This window comes from Sciurus vulgaris (assembly GCF_902686455.1).
Source record: "Sciurus vulgaris genome assembly, chromosome: 5".
Lineage (NCBI taxonomy): Eukaryota > Metazoa > Chordata > Mammalia > Rodentia > Sciuridae > Sciurus > Sciurus vulgaris.
Window position 1 is genome coordinate 94,788,361 of NC_136465.1, and position 19,836 is coordinate 94,808,196.

At 37.5% G+C, this 19,836-nt stretch overlaps 1 protein-coding gene across 5 annotated transcripts in view; it reads right to left on the reverse strand.

Annotated features, from left to right (window-relative positions):
- Nucleotides 1-19,836, reverse strand: part of TM7SF3 (transmembrane 7 superfamily member 3) — a 42,541-nt gene that overhangs the window by 13,793 nt on the left and 8,912 nt on the right. For 3 of the 5 annotated variants that reach the window (XM_079139380.1, XM_079139379.1, XM_079139381.1), the window contains 5 exons: nucleotides 17,384-17,538; nucleotides 13,649-13,799; nucleotides 10,324-10,444; nucleotides 8,639-8,810; nucleotides 5,630-5,807 (listed from right to left, as the gene is read on the reverse strand). In XM_079139380.1, the coding sequence (XP_078995506.1) occupies nucleotides 5,630-5,807; nucleotides 8,639-8,810; nucleotides 10,324-10,444; nucleotides 13,649-13,799; nucleotides 17,384-17,538 (777 nt within the window). Of the gene's footprint in view, nucleotides 1-5,629; nucleotides 5,808-8,638; nucleotides 8,811-10,323; nucleotides 10,445-13,648; nucleotides 13,800-14,080; nucleotides 14,237-17,383; nucleotides 17,539-19,836 lie in introns of those variants that run through there. The other 2 variants (XM_079139383.1, XM_079139382.1) reach the window with 2 other exon arrangements.

Here is a 19,836-nt window from a genome sequence, read left to right on the forward strand (position 1 = left end):
ACATCCACAGACTAAAGGTGAAAGGATGGGAAAAAACCTACCATGCACGTGGACTCAGTAAAAAAGTGGGGGTTTCCATTCTTATATCAGATAAAGTGGACTACAAGCCAAAGTTAGTCAAAAGGAATAAAGACGGACATTTCATACTGCATAAGGGAACCATAAATCAGAAAGACATATGATCATAAATATTTATGCATCCATGTACATCAAACAAATCCTTCTCAATTCCAGGTCAAACAGACCACAATACAATAATTCTGGGTGACTTTAACACACTGCTGTCACCACGGGATAGACCTTCCAAACAAAAACTAAACAAACCATAGAACTCAATAACACAATCAATAACTTAGACTTAACAGACATATATAGAATATTCCATTCATCAATGAGTGAATATATTTTCTTCTCAGCAGGACATTGATCCTTCTCTAAAATAGACCATGTTATGCCACAAAACTGCCCTTAGTAAATGCAAAAAATTAGAGCTACAGATCACAATGGAATGAGATTAGAAATCATTGATGAAATAAAAAAACAGAAATTACTCCAACACCTGGAGACTAAATAATATGCAATTGAAAGAAGAATGGATAAAAGAAAACATCAGGGAGGAGATAAAAAAATTCTTAGAGATAAATGTGAATGATAATACAACATATCAAAATCTCTGGGACACTATGAAAGCAGTACTAAGAGGAAAATTCATTGTAGCACATAAATTGAGCGCATTCAAGAAAAGAATAAAAAGTCAACAGCTGAATGACCTTACATTATATCTCAAAGTCCTAGAAAAAGAAGAACAGAACAACACCAAAAGTAGTATAAGACAGGAAATATTTAAAATCAGAGCTGAAATCAATGAAATTGAAACAAAATAAGCAATTCAAAAAATTGATAAAAAGTTGGTTCTTTGAAAAAGTAAACAAAATAGATAAACCCTTAGGCACACTAACAGAGAAGAGAGAAAACTCAAATTACTAAAATTCAGGATTAAAAAGGAAATCACAACAGACACCACTGAAATACACAACAAGAAGCTACTTTGAAAATCTATACTCCAACAAAATAGAAAATATTAAAGACCTCAACCAATTTTCTAGAGACATATGATCCTCCCAAACTGAACCAGAAGGACATACACAATTTAAATAGGTCAATTTCAAGCAATGAAATAGAAGAAGACATCAAAAGCCTAGCAAACAAGAAAAGCCTGGGACCAGGTGGATTCTGAGCTGAGTTCTATAAGACATTCAAAGAACACAGACCCATAATCCTCAAAGTATTTCATGAAATAAAGAAGGAGGGAACCCGTCCAAATTCATTCTATGAAGCTAGTATCATTCTGATACCACAACCAGACAAAGACACATCAAGGAAAGAAAACTTCAGATGGATCTCTCTGATGAATACAGATGCAAAAATTCTTAACAAAATTCTGGCAAATCACATACAAAAATATAGTAAGAAGATAGTGCACCACAATCAAGTGGGGTTCATCCCGGGGATGCAAGGTTGGTTCAACATCCAGAAATCAATAAATGTAATGTATCACATCAATAGACTTAAGGTTAAGAATCATATGATTATTTCAATACATGCAGGGAAAACATTTGACAAAATTACAACACCCCTTCACGCTTAAAACACTAGAAAAAATAGGGATAGTAGGAACATACTTCGACATTGTAAAGGGTATTTATGCTAAGCCCAGGACCAACAAAATTCTTAATGGAGAAAAACTGAAAGCATTCCCTTTAACTGGAACAAGATAGGGATGCCCTCTTTCACCACTTCTACTCAACATCATCCTTGAAATACTAGCCAGAGCAATTAGACCAAAGAAATTACAGGGATACAAACAGGAAAAGAAAAACTCAAGCCGTCACTATTTGCCAATGACACGAGTTTCCAAAACACTCCACCAGAAAACTTCTAGACCGAATAAATGAATTCAGCAAAAAAGCAGGATATAAAATCAACACACATAAATCTAAAGCATTTTTATTCATAAGTGATGAAACATCTGAAAGGGAAATGAGGAAAACAACTCTGTTCACAATAGCCTCAAAAAAAAAAAAAAAAAAAAAAAAACTTGGGAATCAGTCTAACCAAAGAGGTGAAAGATCTCTACAATGAAAACTACAAAACATTAAAGAAAGAAATTGAAGAAGACCTTAGAAGATGGAAAGGTCTCCTGTGTTCTTGGATAGGCAGAATTAATATTATCAAAATGCCCATACTTCCAAAAGCACTATGCAGATTTAACACAATTTCAATTAAAATCCCTATGACATTTCTCATAGAAACAGAAAAAGCAATCATGAAATTCATCTGGAAGAACAAAAGACCCAGAATAGCCAAAGCAATCCTGGGCAGGAAGAGTGATACAGGAGGTATCACAACACTAGACTTTAAACTCTGCTATAGAGCAATAGTAACAAAAACGGCATGGTATTGGCACCAAAATAGACAAGTAGACCAATGATACAGGATAGAAGACACAGAGACATACCCACATAAATAATCTCATACTAGACAAAGGTGCCAAAAAACATACAATGGAGAAAAGATGGCCTCTTCAACAAAAGGTGCTGGCAAAACTGGAAATCCATAAGCAGTAAAATGAAATTAAAGCCCTATCTCTCACCCTGTACAAAACTCAACTCAAAATGAATCAAGAATCTAAGAATGAGATCTGAGATGCTTCACCAAATAGAAGAAAAAGTAGGCCCAAATCTCTATCACGTTGGCTTAGGACCAGACATCCCCCATAGAGAAGAAATAAAAGCAAGAATCAATAAATGGGATAGATTCAAACTAAAAAGCTTTTCCTCAGCAAAGGAAACAATCAATAATGTGAAAAGAGAGCCTACAGAGTGGGAGAAAAATCTTTTCCACACACACTTCAGACAGAGCACTAATCTCCAAAATTTATAAAGAACTTAAAAAACTTTACACCCAAAATACAAAGAACCCAATCAATAAATGGGCTAAGGAACTGGACACTTTACAGAAGTATACAGGTGATCAACAAATATATAAAAAAGTGTTCAACGTCTCTAGTAATTAGAGAAATGCAAATTAAAACCACCCTAAGATTTCATCTAACTCCAATTAAAATGGCTATTATCAAGAACACAAGCAGGGGCTGGGAGATAGCTCAGTCAGTAGAGTGCTTGCCTTGTAAGCACAAGGCCCTAGGTTCGATCCCCAGCACCCAAAAAAAAAAAAAAAAGAGAACACAAGCAATAAGTATTGGCATGGATGTGGGGAAAAAGGCACACACTTACATCCCTGGTGGAGCTACAAATTGGTGCAGCCACTCTGGAAAGCAGTATGGAGATTCCTCAGAAAACCTGCAATGGACACACCATTTGACCCAGCTATCCCACTCCTTGGTTTATACCCAAAGGACTTAAAATCAGCATACTACAGTGATGCAGCCACATCAAAGTTCATAGCACCTCAATTCACAATAGCTAGATTGTGGAGCCAACCGAGATGACCTTCAAAGATGAATGGATAAAGAAACTGTGGTATATATACACAATGGAATATTACTCGGCCATAAAGAAGAATAAAATTATGGCATTTGCTGGTAAATGGATGAAGTTGGAAAATATCATGCTAAGTGAAAGAGGCCAAGCCCAAAAAACCAAAGGCTGAATGTTTTCTCTGATAAGTGCATGACAATATGTAACGAGGGGGGGTTTGGGGTGGGGAGAAGTAGAACTTTGGATTGTGTAGAGTAAAATGGGGTGGGAGGGGGTGGGGGAAGTAAAGATCATAGACTGAGACAGACAGTATTACCCTATGTATATGTACGATTACATGAATGGTGTGAATCTATATTGTGCCCAACCACAGAAATGAAAGGTTGTATTCCATCTGTGTCAAAATGCAGTCTGTAAAAATTTTTTTAAAAATTAAATAAAAAATAATACATTCAGTCACTCATTGGTCAAATTTGGGACAATATGGAATGAAATTAGAAAAATGTCACTTGGCAACGACTTAGTAATAAATGTTTCTGGAAAAGACCACCAGAAGCTAAACTAGCAAGTATGAGTTTGAGAATAGATTATTTACAGACACTGAAAATATCTCCCCAAAAGATATTTTAGGCAAAAATAATGACTTTACAGCAGAGAAGACTGGTAGAGGCTACTAATCAAGTAATCGAGTTATCACCACCAGTAATGGGACAGCTATCAAGTAGGAAAGACATCACTTCCTGTCTTTCTGCCAAATATGCATAAACTGAATTTAATCATAAAGAAGCGTCAAAGTAACACAGACTGAAGACTTTCTAAAAAATAAACATCCTGTACTCTTCAAAAAAGGTCCAAGTCCTGAAAGACAAAAATAGATCAAACTGTTCCAGATTACAAGAAGCTAAGGAGACATGGCAAGTATATGTAATGTGGTACCCTGAACTGGACTTTGGACAGGAAAAAATTATTTTTTGGCTTACAAAGGACATTAGTGGAATAACTAGTAAAATTTTATAATATCTGTAGATTTATAACAGTATTGTATCAATATTAATTCTGTGCTTTCAATCATTTTACTATGGCTATGTAAGGAAATAAACGTAAGTATTTAGAGGTACAAGGTCATTCTGTCTGCAACTTAAATGGTTCAGAAAGAGTACTGTATGTACATACATGTAATATTTTTATAGGAAGACAGGATGAAGGAAATAGGATAATATGGAAACTAATGTTTGAGGAATCAGAGTGAAGATTATGCAAAAATCCTATTTGTGCACCTTTTCTATGACACTGTTTCAAGATGACACACACACTGGTCCCACAACACCTTCACTGCCACCATTCTCCCTAAGGTACGACCTCTCGCCTGGATGACTTCAGTGGCCTCCTAACTCATTCTACGACTTCTGCTCTTGCCACTGTCTTTTCTCCAAAGGAGCCAGCAATCACATTAAAATGTAAGTCAGATCACGGCACTATACACTCAAGACCTCCCAGTGTCTTTCCATTTCCTCTGAAAAAGCTAAAGCACCTACTATGACCTACAAGGGCACACTACCAGCCCTGCACCTTTGGCCTCATCTCTACTCTGCCCTCCTCATTCTCCTCCAGCCACTGTCCTCACACCTTTCTTCAGGCAGCCTTCTGGAAGTGGACTTCGGTATTCCTTCTGCCTGGTAGGCCCTGTCCCCAGATATGCACATGGCTTCCTGCCTCCAAGGCCTTTCCTCTCTGTGCTATCTCAGATTTTCTTCTCACCTCTACCAATGTGTTCCTTTCTAATTTTATTTTTCTTAGTGCTCATCACTTTCTCATGCATTATATACTTTACAAATTTATTCTGCCTTGTATCTCCCACTAAATATACATAAGATTTTGTATCTCACAAACACACACACACACACACACACACACACACACGCACACACATATATGTCAAGTATTTTTATTTTGTCTGGTTTGTTCACTGCTATATTCTAGGCCTAGAACAGAGAGTGGAAAAATGCAGTGGTTCAAAACACATTTGCTGAATTAACAAAAAGCATTTTTTAATATTAAGTTCTATATTTGTGGAAAGAGATCTGCAAAGTCAAAGAAGAATCTGTCAAAGTTTAAATCCATATACTCACCAAGAGAAGCACAATTACCCTCCACTGCCTCAAAGCTGCAAGCGTATGTGTGAGCAGGAACATAGGCAGCAGATGTATTCAGCAATGGGTCCCGAACAATGACATTATAAATGACTCCTTGACCCCAGAGGGAGGAGAAGGAAACTCTTGTCTTATCATCAGCTGTTAGAGTCACCACCTACAGTCAAAAATAATGCACAATTAGTGTTTAGATTTTTTTTAAAGGTATTCTATTAAAAATCCCACCTGGGGCTGAGGTTGTGGCTCAGTGGTAGAGTGCTTGCCAAGCACGTTAGGCACTGGGTTCCAGCTTTAGTACCACATAAAATTAAAGTTATTGTGTCCATTTACAACTAAAAAATTTTTTTTTGTTAAAATCCCATCTACATATAATATTGAATTGCGATTTTGTTTAAAAGCAAAAATTACACCAACCCATTTAGCTTTGTCAGAAGACCAGCCTACATGCCTACAGGGTTTATATGTGCTAATATAAGCAACTTCTTACCTAAAATACTCCAAAGTTTTCATTTAGTATGAAATGACAGTAAAATCTAATATAAATAAAATCTAATCTAACACTAATAAAAATAGTGTGTAAATGCTAGTTAGGACAAAGTAAAAAATTTTATTTGTTAGCTTTTTTTTTTTTTTTTGGTAGCAGGGTATTGAACCTAGGCATGCTTAACCACTGAGCCACATCCCCAGCTCTTTTCAATTTTTATTTTGAGACAGGGTCTCACTAAATTGCTGAGGCTGGCTTGAACTTGGAATCCTCCTGCCTCAGCCTCCCAAGTCACTGGGTTACAGGCATGAGCCACTGCACCTGGCCATTTGTTATATTTTAAATAACACGAAGGCAAGAATCATGGTTAATTTGCTCACTACTCTTTCTTTAGTACTCAGCAAAATTACAAGCACAAAATATTCAACAAATGTACGCTCAATATAACCATATTGAGCTCAATATAACCGTAAGACATAGAACTGTATTATAACTAATATGTGAGGAAATTAAATATTTGAGTTTCCAAAGTAATAGTCATAAGCCTCCTAGCAGGGTATCACTTTCTAAATTATTGCTCAGCCTTCAAAATACATGCTCTCTGGACAAAGGATTAGTCAAGCTTAACAAAATGTTAATCTTACCACCTACATTCCCAAGTTTTTATCATGCAAAATTTAAACTATACAAAAAAGCTGAAGGAATGATACAATAAATAAACTGTATACCATGTAATTGTCAATATTTTTACAATATTTGCTTTTCTATTGCTCCCTCCTTCACTTCTATTTTTTTCCTGAAGAACTATTTTAAAGTAAATTATAGACATCATGATATTTTACTTCTAAATACTTCAGTATACAGGTCCTAAAAAACAGTATTTCTCAAACATCTGCCTGTGAATCACCAGGGCAATCTAGTTAAATGACTAATTCTGTCAGTCAAAGGTGGCTTTTGTTGCTTTTCTAACAATCTCTCAGGTGCTGGCAATACTCTGCATGCATCCACCACATTCTGAGCAGCAAGGTACTAATAACAGTCTCCTAACAATCTCTCAGGTGCTGGCAACACTCTGCATGCATCCACCACATTCTGAGCAGCAAGGTACTAAGAATAGTCTCCTATCTCACCCCAATGCCTTGGCTCATTTAAGAAAGTTAATAATTTCTCATTATCTAATACAAGTATACATTTTTTCCTTAATATCTTCTACAGCTCTTTCTAACACCCAAGTTTCATGCCTGTTTTACATTTACAATCTCACTAATCTCAAACAGTCCTTCCCACCACCCTCTCCAACCTACCCGCCACTTGATTTTTAAAGAGATTAAGTCAGCAGTTTTATAGAATATACCACATTCTGGGTTTGTCAGATTGTGCTCAAGGTCTAACTTGTCCTTTTAATCCTTGTATTTCCTATAAATAGAGAACCAAATGGAATGAACAGTACTTCTTAATTTGTGAGTAAGCATGATGAGTTTTGTTGTACTAAGGCTCCTCAGAATTGGGCAATGGCATCCCAGGTGATACACCAACAAAATAAGAGCTTACTCTTCAAAAGACTATGCCTGCAGGCTAATCATAATACACCATTTCAATCACTTCTTTCTACATAAACTGGTGATCTATTAACCTTCTAGGAAGAATCATAGCAGTCTAGAAAAACCCCACCCATCAACCATGACTGAAGGATGACCTTGTATGGTATACTGCTATCAAGTACCTTGTGCAAGATATGAAGTTAAAATCCTGGCCTCCACAAAAGCAATCAAGAGTATTGAGTCTCAAACTCTAATATACACAGGAATCACCTGGGGGATTATAAAATGCAAATTCCAATTCAGTAGTTCCAAGGTAGAATCTGCAGTTCTAACAAATTCCCAAATGATGCCAGTGTTGCTGGTCTGGGGTCCACACCTGGAGTAGCTAGGGTTTACAAGAATTCAAAAGCTCAGAAAAAAACTTTTGCTCTAAGTTACAAACTGTGAGTTTAGGTTCAAATATTAATACCAATAGTAATTTCTCATTATTATTTAAACATTATAACCTCCATACTTGCCAAACCTTTTTAGCTAATAGTTATGGGAGTACACAGAAAATCACTACGCTTTCCCTCTGTATCTCAAGATCATTAGACATAGATGTGGCTGCAGCTAAAATGTAATGTAATTTACCTGCATCTCCCCAAAGGCCAACATCATTCTGGGATATCGCTAGCAGTGATTCCCCAAATGATAACAAAATAAAAGAGAATAAAGTGGTTATCCCCAAAGAACAAGAAAACAGTAAAGAAATAAGCTTGGGGGCTGGAGATATAGCTCAGTTGGTAGAGTGCCTGCCTCGCAAGCACCAGGCCCTGGGTTCAATCCCCAGCACCACAAAAAAAAAAAAAAAAAAAAAAAAAGAGAGAAAAAAAGAAATAAGCTTAGTTAGTAGGTTCTCCCCTCCTCAACTTTTATAAAGGTGTCACAATCTAGCCACATGACCATGAGACTCAGATTTACCTTGACAGCACTGGCCTTCACCTGGGGCACCTGGGCCATCCACTGCATGTGCTGGAGCAACCCGTCCTCAGTAAGGTCATTCTCAGGCAGGAAATACTGATACACATCATACTGCAACCTCCACCTAAAGTCCTGTCCTGTCCCCACGTCACATGGCGGAGGATCTGCACCTCTAAAGTCAACCAACAAAACTGAATCAATCTCATGTGATGCAAGCCACATCTACAAAAAGGAACCAAGAGCTCTAATTTCAAACTTCTGCAACAATTTCAATTTAACAGTTCACCTTTTGCAACAGCATAATTGGTATTGTTTTGAAAAATAACATGCTGTTATGAACTGAATGTTATTCTTACCCAAAAATTCATGTTGAAGTCCTAACCCCTAAGGTAATGGTATTAGAAAGTGGGCCTTTGGGAGATAATCAGGTCATGAGGGTGGAGCTCTACTAAGTGGGATTAGTGCCCTTATAAGAGACCCCAGAGAGCTCTCTATCATTTTGTCTTGTTAAGGATATTGCAACTGAAAGAGGGCATGTTCCAGAACCCAACTGTGCTGGCATCCTAATCTTGGACTGCTAGCTTCTAGAACTGTGAGAAATAAATGTCCATTTTTTTATCCAGTCTACAGTACAAGTTGGCCATCCTTAATCCAGAAATCCAAAATCCAAAATGTTCTGAAATCTGGAACTTCTTGAACAAAGACATAATGCTCAAAACATTTCAGATTTTGATTTTCAGATTAAGGACACACAATGAGTAAAACCTAAGCAAATATTCCCAAATCCAAAAAACTTCCATTATCTGAAACACGTGATCTCAAGTATTTCAGAGAAGGATACCTAACCTGTACTTTGTTGTAACAGTACTAAGAGGCAAGTGCAGTTAAATAACCAAATTCCAAAGTCAGGTCTACAGTGAACTGCCAGCTGCGCCATTTGGTAGCTGTGCACAAGTGGACAGATCAATGAACCTCAATAACCCTCAGAAAACCTCTCTGTAAAATAAAAGGCAATTGCCTCTTTTTCATAAAATGGTTAGGATTAAATGACAAAGAATATATACCACTCGGTACAACATGATACACAGTACTGAGTGCCACATGGAGAATTCTAATGTTTTTCAACAGAATTATTGCTGTTAAAACAGAAACTGAGGGCCAGGCACAGTGGTGGTCACTGTAATCCCAGCAACTCAGGAGGCTGAAGCACAAGTTAGAGGCTGGCTCAGCAACTTAGTGAGATCCTGTCTCAAAATTAAAATATAATAAGGGCTGGGGATATAACCCAGTGACAAAGCACCCCTAGGTTCAATCCCCAGTTCAAAAAAAAAAAAGAGAAACTGAGGAAGTTTTAATTTTTAAAAATCTAAGGATTTTTACAAGGATATTTTATAAAAGGATATTTCAGAGCTATAGAACACTTTCTATATTAAAATGCATTATGAAAATTAAGATGTACTTCCAAATTCATAATAGACACATCTGGTTCTTCAAATAAAGAATGAAAGAGTAAAACAATTACAAATGATAGTTCAAATATTAGTAATGAAGTTTAAGTTATACCAATTTCTTTCCCCCCCAAAAATTCAATTTCACTACAGAGAACTATGGACCTCAAAGTTTGCTGAATTTATAATCAGTCAGGACTATTCTAAAAACAATTTTAGGAGAAAAAGATGTCATACCTTGCATAGCCTAGGTTTGCTGGAGCAAACTTGATAGTTGTTTCAAAGAAATTATACTCCAAGTAAATGTTGGGATCAATATCTAAATCAAACTCCAAATTACAGCCTCCAGGGATAGGATCTGGATGAAAAATAGAAAAGTTACTGATGAAGAACATTTACATATCCAAATCATGCTCAGAAAAACAATGTTAACAAGAACTTCTCATATGACAGTCAAACATAAACACAGAGCTTCTACTTTTATACTATTTCATGGACTTGATTAAAGAGGGTGAAGTTCATGAGAATGAGGACCCTAGACCAGGGACAGCACATCTTTTCTTTTGTAAAAGAACAGTGACTATTTCAGGCTTTGCAGGTCTGAGGGTCTCTATGGCAACTGCTCAACCCTGCCCTTGTGACACAAAAGCAGCCACAAACAATATACAAGTGAACAGCAACCAGCTGTGTTTCAATAAAGTTTTATGCACAAAGACAAGCTGGATCTGATTTGCCATTTATAGCATGCTAATCTCTAGAGTTTAAAAAGCCAAGAGACAAATTTTTAAACTGAGGTTCAAAAATGGGTTTCAGGGTTCCATGAACACCCTGAAATTGTATGCCAAATATTGAATTTGTAAATTTCCTTGGAAGAGAAGTTTTTATTGTATTGTAGAATCTGTGACCCAAAAAATGCTTAAAACCCTGAAGATGGGGCAGCTGGCGGGGGTAGGGGGGGGTCACTGCCAATAGAAAGGGAACTCCGTAAGTAACAGAGGTATGGGTATCCAGCCAGACATGGTGGCACACATCTATAAGCCCAGTGAATTTGGAGGCTGAGGCAGGAGGATCACAATTTCAAGGCCAGCCTCAACAAGACCCTAAGCAACTTAGTGAGACCCTGTCTCAAAATAAAAAAATTAAAAGAGCTGAGGATGTAGCTCAGTGGTTGAATACTCCTAGATTCAATTCCCTTTACCAAAAATAAGAAATAAAAGAGGTAGGGGCATCCATTTTTGATTTTTCATATGCCTCTTTGAATAGAGAGAAAAATGGTGTCATCCTCACTACTGGAACTGTTTATATATAAAAGAGTAAAAATAAAAGACTCCAAGAACATTTATGGAAATAGCACATATGTAATTCAACACAAGATAAATTTTGGCAGTTTGACAATAATGTGGCTGAAACAGCTCTTGCTAAGAATCATACTGATGACCTTTAAGCATGACAAAACTTAAAGAAGTCATTTGACATTAGCTCAACTCCATATGAAGAACTCCATATGAACATGTGGAGAGGCTGAGATAAGACAGAGCAGGTAAACCAATTTAAAGATTTAAATCACAACTTCATACACTCATCCATTCATTCCCACAGCTGAGTCTTGGTTTCCACAAACTGCTGGAATTCTGGTGATGGGCTTCCCCTGGTGAGATCTGAGATGGAATACAGTATACATTTATGCTTCAATATTATCTGGAATCTTCCTTACAATTTTGAGCTGTCTTTTTTATATTCTCCTTTCTCTGCACTGACAAATATCTACAAGAAAATGATAAGCATCCCACCTGAAGCTCTACTTTTTTTCCAGGGAGTTGGGGATTACACTGTCCTTAATGGAAGCCTGAAGTCTATGGATTTTTTGTTTGTTTGTGGTACCAGGGATTGAACTCAGGGGCATTTAACCACCAGGCCACAGCCCTAGGCCTTCTGAGACAGGGTCTCACTAAGTTGCTTAGGGCCTTGCTAAGTGGCTGCAGCTGGCTTTGAACTTGTGATCCTCCTGCCTCAGCCTCCTGAACCACTGGGATTATAGACATGCACCACCGTGCCCAGTGAGTCCATAGCTTTTTACTAGGTAATAACTCTTTATTACAAATAACATTTCTTCCTGATTCTGATAATCATTCAGATTCTACCTCCTTTACTACCCATCACTCTTCTCCTTCCCTTTATCCCTAAATTTTAAAAGTGGCCTAAATCCCCTCACCTCACCTGTACTGCTCGATCACTATAATCTCGTTTTCATCCCTCCTACCTATGCCACTAAAAATGACTCCCATTAAAAGCCACTACTCATGCTTCATTACTATCAGATGAGTACTTCTGGTCACTTCTCTGGAGCTCTCTGCAGAGTACTATTCTCCTCTCCTTACTAAGGCTGCACCTCTGAGCTCTCCTCCTACCTTCAAAACTACATCTCAGTAGTTTTCTTGCACTTATTCCTCAGTAGTTAATATCCCCCAGAAATGGTGTCTGACAAATGGTAGAAACTAGTAAAGTATCTGCCATTTCCCCCTAGATTTCTAAGTACATGCCTGGACAATTTCACTCACAGCATGGCTCTTCCTAACAGCTATTTTGCTTTCACTCCTCCACTCCAGGTCCGTATTTTAACTGTCCACTATGCACTGCCATCTGTATGTCCTACAAGCATCTGAGATTCATTGTGTCTCAAACTGAAGTCGCCATCTATTCCATCCCACCCCATAAAACATCCAGTACAGGGCTGGGGAGATAGCTCAGTCGGTAGAGTGCTTGCCTTGCAAGCACACAAAGCCCTGGGTTCGATCCCCAGCACCGCAAAAAAAAAAAAAAAAAAAAAAAAAAAAAAAAAAACAAAACATCCAGTACAACAACCTTGTTCCTCTGCCAACTTCCATCACTACCTCCAAGTTGTCCATATAGGAAGTCTATGTACCCCTCTAATAATCCAAAACCACTGGTCATTGTGTCTTATCAATGCTACCTTCCAAACATCTTCAGACCAGCCCCTCTTCTCCACCCAATCTTGTGGCCTCAGTTCAGATCTTCATTTCCCACTCTGAGCCCTCAAAGCTTTACTGAGTCCTGACTCTTCTGTGCCCTCTCCAATCCACTCCAAACACTGGCTCCGGTGTTAGTGTTCCAAGATGAAATGGACCACAGCATTCCTCTGCCTGAAAACTCTGCGCTTCCTTAGAACTGACCTCAGGATAGAAAGCAAACTTCACACTGTATAAGGCCCTTCACACTCTGGCTCCAGTCACACCCACCTGCCACACTCCTTCTTCAGAACATTAAGCTCACTGCTTCCTCAACTTAGAGGAATTAACAAACTGCCAAGTTCTGTGTCTTGCCTTCCTGTTTCTGCTTTTCCAAGAGCTCCTTAAATGTATTCTCCCTGTCACCACCTGAGCTTTCATTCGTCATGCTAATTCTTGAGCTCTTGAACATTTCTGATTAAATAGCAGTTGAAATAGCACTTGTAATAAACAATCATAATAGAATAATTTTCCTTAAATTTTCACAAACACATTCCCATATTCCACAGAGTAATGGAGAATCAAAGACAGGTTACCTCTTTCTGAGTAAGAGAGTGGAATGGCCACATTTTGAACAGGTTCCGTATCTGTGGTCTCCAAATACCAAGTGCACATACTCTGCTCTGGTTTAAGAATAAAAACCAGTCCTTTGTCATTGCCTGTTCCTGAGGTATTAGGAAGAATCGTCTGCAATTAGGAAAAAAAGTCATCATGAACAGAGAGTTGAACAAAACACATAGAGCTGATCTAGTTTGTAGGCCCTATTCCAAATATTCTTGAAACAAAAATGGGTGGAAAAAACCAGCCCTTTCTTAAATAATTTAGGAATTCTTTTCATCCCTATGTTCACATGCTCACATCTGTACATAGACTTCTTTAAAAAACACTATTGTCTTAGTCAATTTGGGCTGCTATAACAAAGTACCATGGATTAGGTTGAATATAAAGAACAAAAACTTATTTCTTACAGTTCCAGAGGCTGGAAGTCTGAGATCAGAATGCCAGCACCGTTAAGTTCGGTGAGGACTCTTCCAGGTTGCAAACTGCCAACTTCTGGCTGCCTCCTCACATAGCAGAAGGGGCAGGAAGCTCTCTGGACCCTCTTGTACAAGGGCACCAATCCCATTTATGAGGACTCTGCTCTCAGGATCTAATACCTTCCACAGGCCCCACTTCCTAATACCAAGACACCAGGGGTTGAGATTTTAACATATGAATTTGGGGAGGACATATTCACTCCATAACAAAGATCTCTGATCAAGTTTTACACAGTGGATTTTGCAAGCATTTCAATTCACCTGAGTTAAAATTTACTAAGTACTGAGACTACCAAGACAAAGATATAAGTCCCAAAAGCTTTTTGTAACTAACATATTATAAACTGCACATGAAGTATATTATTTGATACGTTTTGATACATGCAAACACCTGTGAAACCATCATCAATTCAAGACGATTAATGTATGTAGATGCATGACTCCAAAGTTTCCTGATGCCCCTTCCCAATCCTTCCCTACACTCCTCCCCTCTCCCATCCCATCTGTTTAGAAATCTTTTTTAATAATAAAATGCTTTTTTAATAATAAAACATTAAGGAGGCAAACTCAGAGTGCTCTTTTAAAATTAAAAAAAGCAGGGGGGAGAAAAAGGAATCAGATTCAATTTGACAAGCATACATAAGAATGACTCACATATTAATTAACTATCGGCTCAATGGCTTCCAAGAACCAACTGACTGTCATGATGACCCAAAAACCCAACAGTTTCTAGGATACAAGAAACAAACAACTCTCACACAGACCTCTCATTTCTAGTTGCAGGCAGTTCGGGTCATCACCTTCTAAGCAGTATGAATAGTGGAAGTAAAAGTGGCCCAAGAAATGAAAACTATTCTAACTAAAATCTTTTCTACATGGAATCAATGCCCAAGATGCGGTTTATCCTGACCTCTTTGCCACTTATTATGTCAACATTTCTTTATCAAAGATCTGTTCCCTCAAATGTAGGAACAGGTATTATAACTACTTCATTGAGCTGTGTGAGATATGGAAAACCAAACAGGTGTTCCTAACCAGGGGCCAGAGGCCCCCAAGAAAATGTGTTTCTCTGGGAGAGAGTTCATGAACAAGCAGTCTCTGGCTTCCGGAGCTTAAGAAACACAGGCTTTGCACATAGAAAGCATTCGGTAAACTTAAATGCCTTTCCCAGCCTCTCTCTTATTGTCTTTGTTATCAAAAGAATCCTATCATTTGTGACAACATGGGAACTGCAGATCATTATGTTCTGTGAAATTAGCAAGGCACAGAAAGATAATACCGTATGATCACTCACATACAGAATCTCAACAAGTTGGTCTCACACAAGTTGAGAGGAGAATGGTGGTTACCAGAGGCTGGGAAGAGTTGATGGGCAGAAGTTGATAGTGGGAACTAAGTTATAGTTAGATAAGAGCAAGTTCTGGTGTACTACTGCCCAAAAGAATGAGTACAGGTAATGATAAAGTACTGTTTCCAAAAGCTAAAAGGAGTTTGAATATTTTCACCATGAAGAAAAGATAGATGTTTGAGGTGGTATGTTTAACCTGGTTTAAATATTACTCAATGTATACATGTATCAAAAAACCACAGGGCACCCCATAAATATGTATGATTGCTAGGGTTTATTTGTCAGTCAAAATAAATTTAAACTTAGTTAAAATAAATAAATAGTATCTTTGTTGTGGTACCATTAAGGAAATCCCATTATTTGTCCACTAATTTTTTTAAGAAAAGAAAAAAATCATTTATGTGTCTTAATTACTATGCGTTCTTTATAAGAACATGAACAGGAAATTTTCTTCTGAATTAGTGCCAAAAAAACTTAAGTCTCCCTTGATGAATTGATGTGTTTCTTACTTAACACACAGCTATGAAATTTAACATACTTTCTACTCTGGTTGCAAAGAACTCGGGGGGAGGGGGTGGGAATCAATGTATAGGTTAAGATACTAGAATCCCTTACAATTAAATTATTTCTTCCTCTTTTTGTTTGACCCAACTCCTCTATTTCTAGTGTAATAACTATCCTCTCCCTATTACCCACCCCCTACAATTTCAAAACTTTCATGGAAGGGACAGAAAGGCAGAAATAAAAAAATACAAAATATTTAGTAGGAAAAACAGTATTACCAATGACTATAAAACTGCATATGCACTGGGTTGAGACAGGTTTGTTAACCAAATTCCAGAACATCATAAGACAGGCTTAGAATAAATAAAAAGTATCACTTCACACGGCAAAATTCATTCATTAGTCTAAGGACTCATGTAGACTAAATAGAAATAATTTGTAAAAAAAAAGTCACCATAAATGACTGATCCTCAACAGCTTAAGTTAATCCAAGGCATTTAAAAACTTTCCAAAGCTGATGTTTAGCTTAAGGGGTTAGTGATGACATCTACGGTAGAGTTCTTAACCCTGCTGGATGTGCAAAGCAGGGTTAGATTAACCAGGTGTTAGAATTCCTTCATTTGGTTCAAAGCCAACCTCAGCAACTTAGCAAGCAAGACCCTGTCTCAAAATAATTTTTTTTTCAAAAAGGGTAAGGGATGTGGCTCAGTGGTTAATGCCCCTGGGTTCAATCTCCAGTACCAAAAAAAAAAAAAAAAAAAAAAAATTCATTTGTTTACCTGAAAAACTCCAAAAGATAAAGCTGATCATATAGGGTTCTCAGTAAACGATAATAAATAGCTACATGATAAGGGAAACACATTAAAATATATTATCAGAAATATTATTAAGGGCCCATAAGAGTGAGAAAGTGAAATGAGAAAAAGTTAAGTGCAGAGAAGAGACATCATGCACAGGGTCCCTCGCCTATGATACAGCTCTCCAGCTCTAAATCAGAGGCCCCCACGCTGAGAAGAGGCCTAAGAAGCTGGGCCTAATCCCAGTGACATGGGAGGATGAGGCGGGAGGATCACAAACTGAGGCCAGCCTCAGCAATTTAGTGAGAACCTGCCTCAAAGTAAAAAAAAAAATTTAAATGGCTGGGGATGTGGCTCAGGGGTAAAGCATCCCTAGGTTTAATCCTCGGAATCAAAACAACGACAACAAAAAAAGGTGAGGTACTAACGTCTGCTGCTCTCAATTATTAACCTGACAACTCAAACACAATCTTTTTAAGACAAAAGACATAAACATAAAGGGACATCAAATTTTAATACTTATACTACATATAAGACCTAAATATACACGAATGATTTTTTGCTGAAATAATTCTTTTTACATACCTGAGAAAAAGAAAGTGTTGTATTCCGATACTGTGAGTGTATTTGGAAAATAAGGAAAGTCACATTACTTGAAATATGACGCAAAATAGCTTCCTCTGGAAAGGGCCTGTTGAGCTCGAAGTATCTAAATTTCCCCACTGAAAATTCGAGAAAACCTACAATGGGAGAAACTTTTCATTATAATACACTATCTCAAATATCAATTTGTAGACATAACATTCAAAACTAATGTAGAAAGCTAACTTAACACTCAGAAAAACTCCTTATGGTAAATATTGTGGCCTAGATGTCATTGATGAGGACAATGAAGCTTTAAAGGTAAAGAAGGGCCTGGGGATGTGGCTCCATGGTAGAGTTCTTGCCTAGCATGTGCAAGGCCCTATGTTCATCAGCACCAGGAGAGAGAGAGGAAGGAAGGATGGAAGGCAGAGGAGTCTACATGAGGTCATTCAGCTAGGAAATGATGGAGCAGAAAACTAGAATGGATGAAAGGTATTTCAAAAGATATGAACGGCTAGGTGTGGTGGCATACATTTGATCCTTGTACAAACGATCAAGCCCACAGTTAAAACAAGAGACAGGTTTTAACAAAGATAGTTTCCCAACACCTCATCCAGACCTTTCCCGTCTGTCGACCTGACCCCATTGTCTGGTGGTGGTTAACTCACTCATTCTGTCCGTGGTCCTCTCTTGGCAGCACACCAGCTCTTTTTCCAATCTAATTCTCAAGAAACCCTCTAAATTAGGTTGCTTTTCCTTATGTGTGGCCCTAGATTGCCACAACAGCCCCACCCTCTAGTCAGTATGTACCTGCATAAATAGCAAAAGAGTTCCCAAGCATTACATTACCAGTCCTGGGGGTTCACATCTAAAAGTAGGTGGGAAAAGATTTTAAGTTTAATACAGATGAAAAGGAGTTGATGATGTGTACAAATGATGCTAAGATTAGAAAAATGATTAGTCTATAAATTTCCCCCAAACCCTGTTGTGCTATTACCTTCATGACAATGTTTTTATAAAAATTTATAGGAAAAAGGTATTTGTATTTATGATTTAATTTCTTAAAGTTCAGAGAAAAATTAATAGTTGTAGCCATGACAGATGGAGATGGCATATTTTCTCCTATTTATATAACCAGAAAGAATATTTTATGTATACCAAACTCCAATTGGAATAGAGGTAAAACTTTAGGGAGTAGCTAGGAAAATCTGGCTAGGGACGTCTGAGACATATAATGAGTTTGTAGTTTTGTTTTTATTAAAGGGAAACAGGAAAAACATTTTTATAATTTTCCAGGCCTTTCCATAATCATGATTATTTTCTTAGGAAACAAAACTACACATAAAACTAAATGCATCTCAGTAAGTGGCACTAAAATTGTCTGTTTTGTACTTTAATTTTGGTCCCATCTATCATCCATCTTCTAAGTCTTAAAAATACCCATTCTGGTCTGTCAGACTAAAACAGTTATCAGTCTATTTTCCTAGGAATTAACTGGATCTCCATCTTTTTACAGGCTGAAGCCTGAAGTTCATCTACCATCCTATCCTTTCTTGTTTCATTTTTCGATTTTCCCTTTTTTTTCTCCTTTCCCCATTTGGCAAATATTCATGAAGTACTTGTGAAATAGTCCCTCTGGCAGTTAGGCACTGTAAACAAAACTGATAGAAGCAACTTTAAAAAGGTTATCTAAGACTTCTGTCATTAGAACTTAAATTTGCCCTTCGACATATTTTAGAATGTCTATCTCCCAAAACATGAACCTTGAACCAGAACAGTACATAGCCTTAAAAGCCCTGGAAGAGATTGACATTGTCAGTAATGAAGTCTTGTAGTAAACTTTCCAAAAATTTTTTTGGGGGGAGGCAGGTAAGGGGTGGTACCAGGGATCAAACTCAGGGACACTCCACCACTGAGCCACATCCCCAGCCCTATTCTGTATTTTATTTAGAGACAGGGTCTCACTGAGTTGCTTAGCGCCTCACTTCTGCTAAGACTGGTTTTGAACTCTCGATCATCCTGCCTCAGCCTCCTGAGTTCCTGGGATTACAGGCATGCACCACCAGCCTGGCTTCCTGACCTTTCTTTATCCTATCACCTAGAGGTAAGCATGAATCACTACTCAGAATTAGAAAAACCTCAGAAAGATGGTAAAGAAACACAGGATCATGGAAATTTAAATATATTATTAGACAACTTGTGACTTGACAAAATAAACAGGGGTATCAAAAGCAGATATGTTAAGTTACTTTGCTTTACATGTTTCCTTGTTTTTCAAATTTCTATAGTGATCATGAGTTAGCCAAAGGAATTTAATGATTAGAAAAAAAACCTCCATCCTCGATGGTACTCAAAGTACAAGATCTACCCTGAGTCCACATTTTAAATTATTTTTTTTTCCTTTAGAATTTTCAATGCTTTTATTAGTACATTGTAGTTATACATAATAGCTG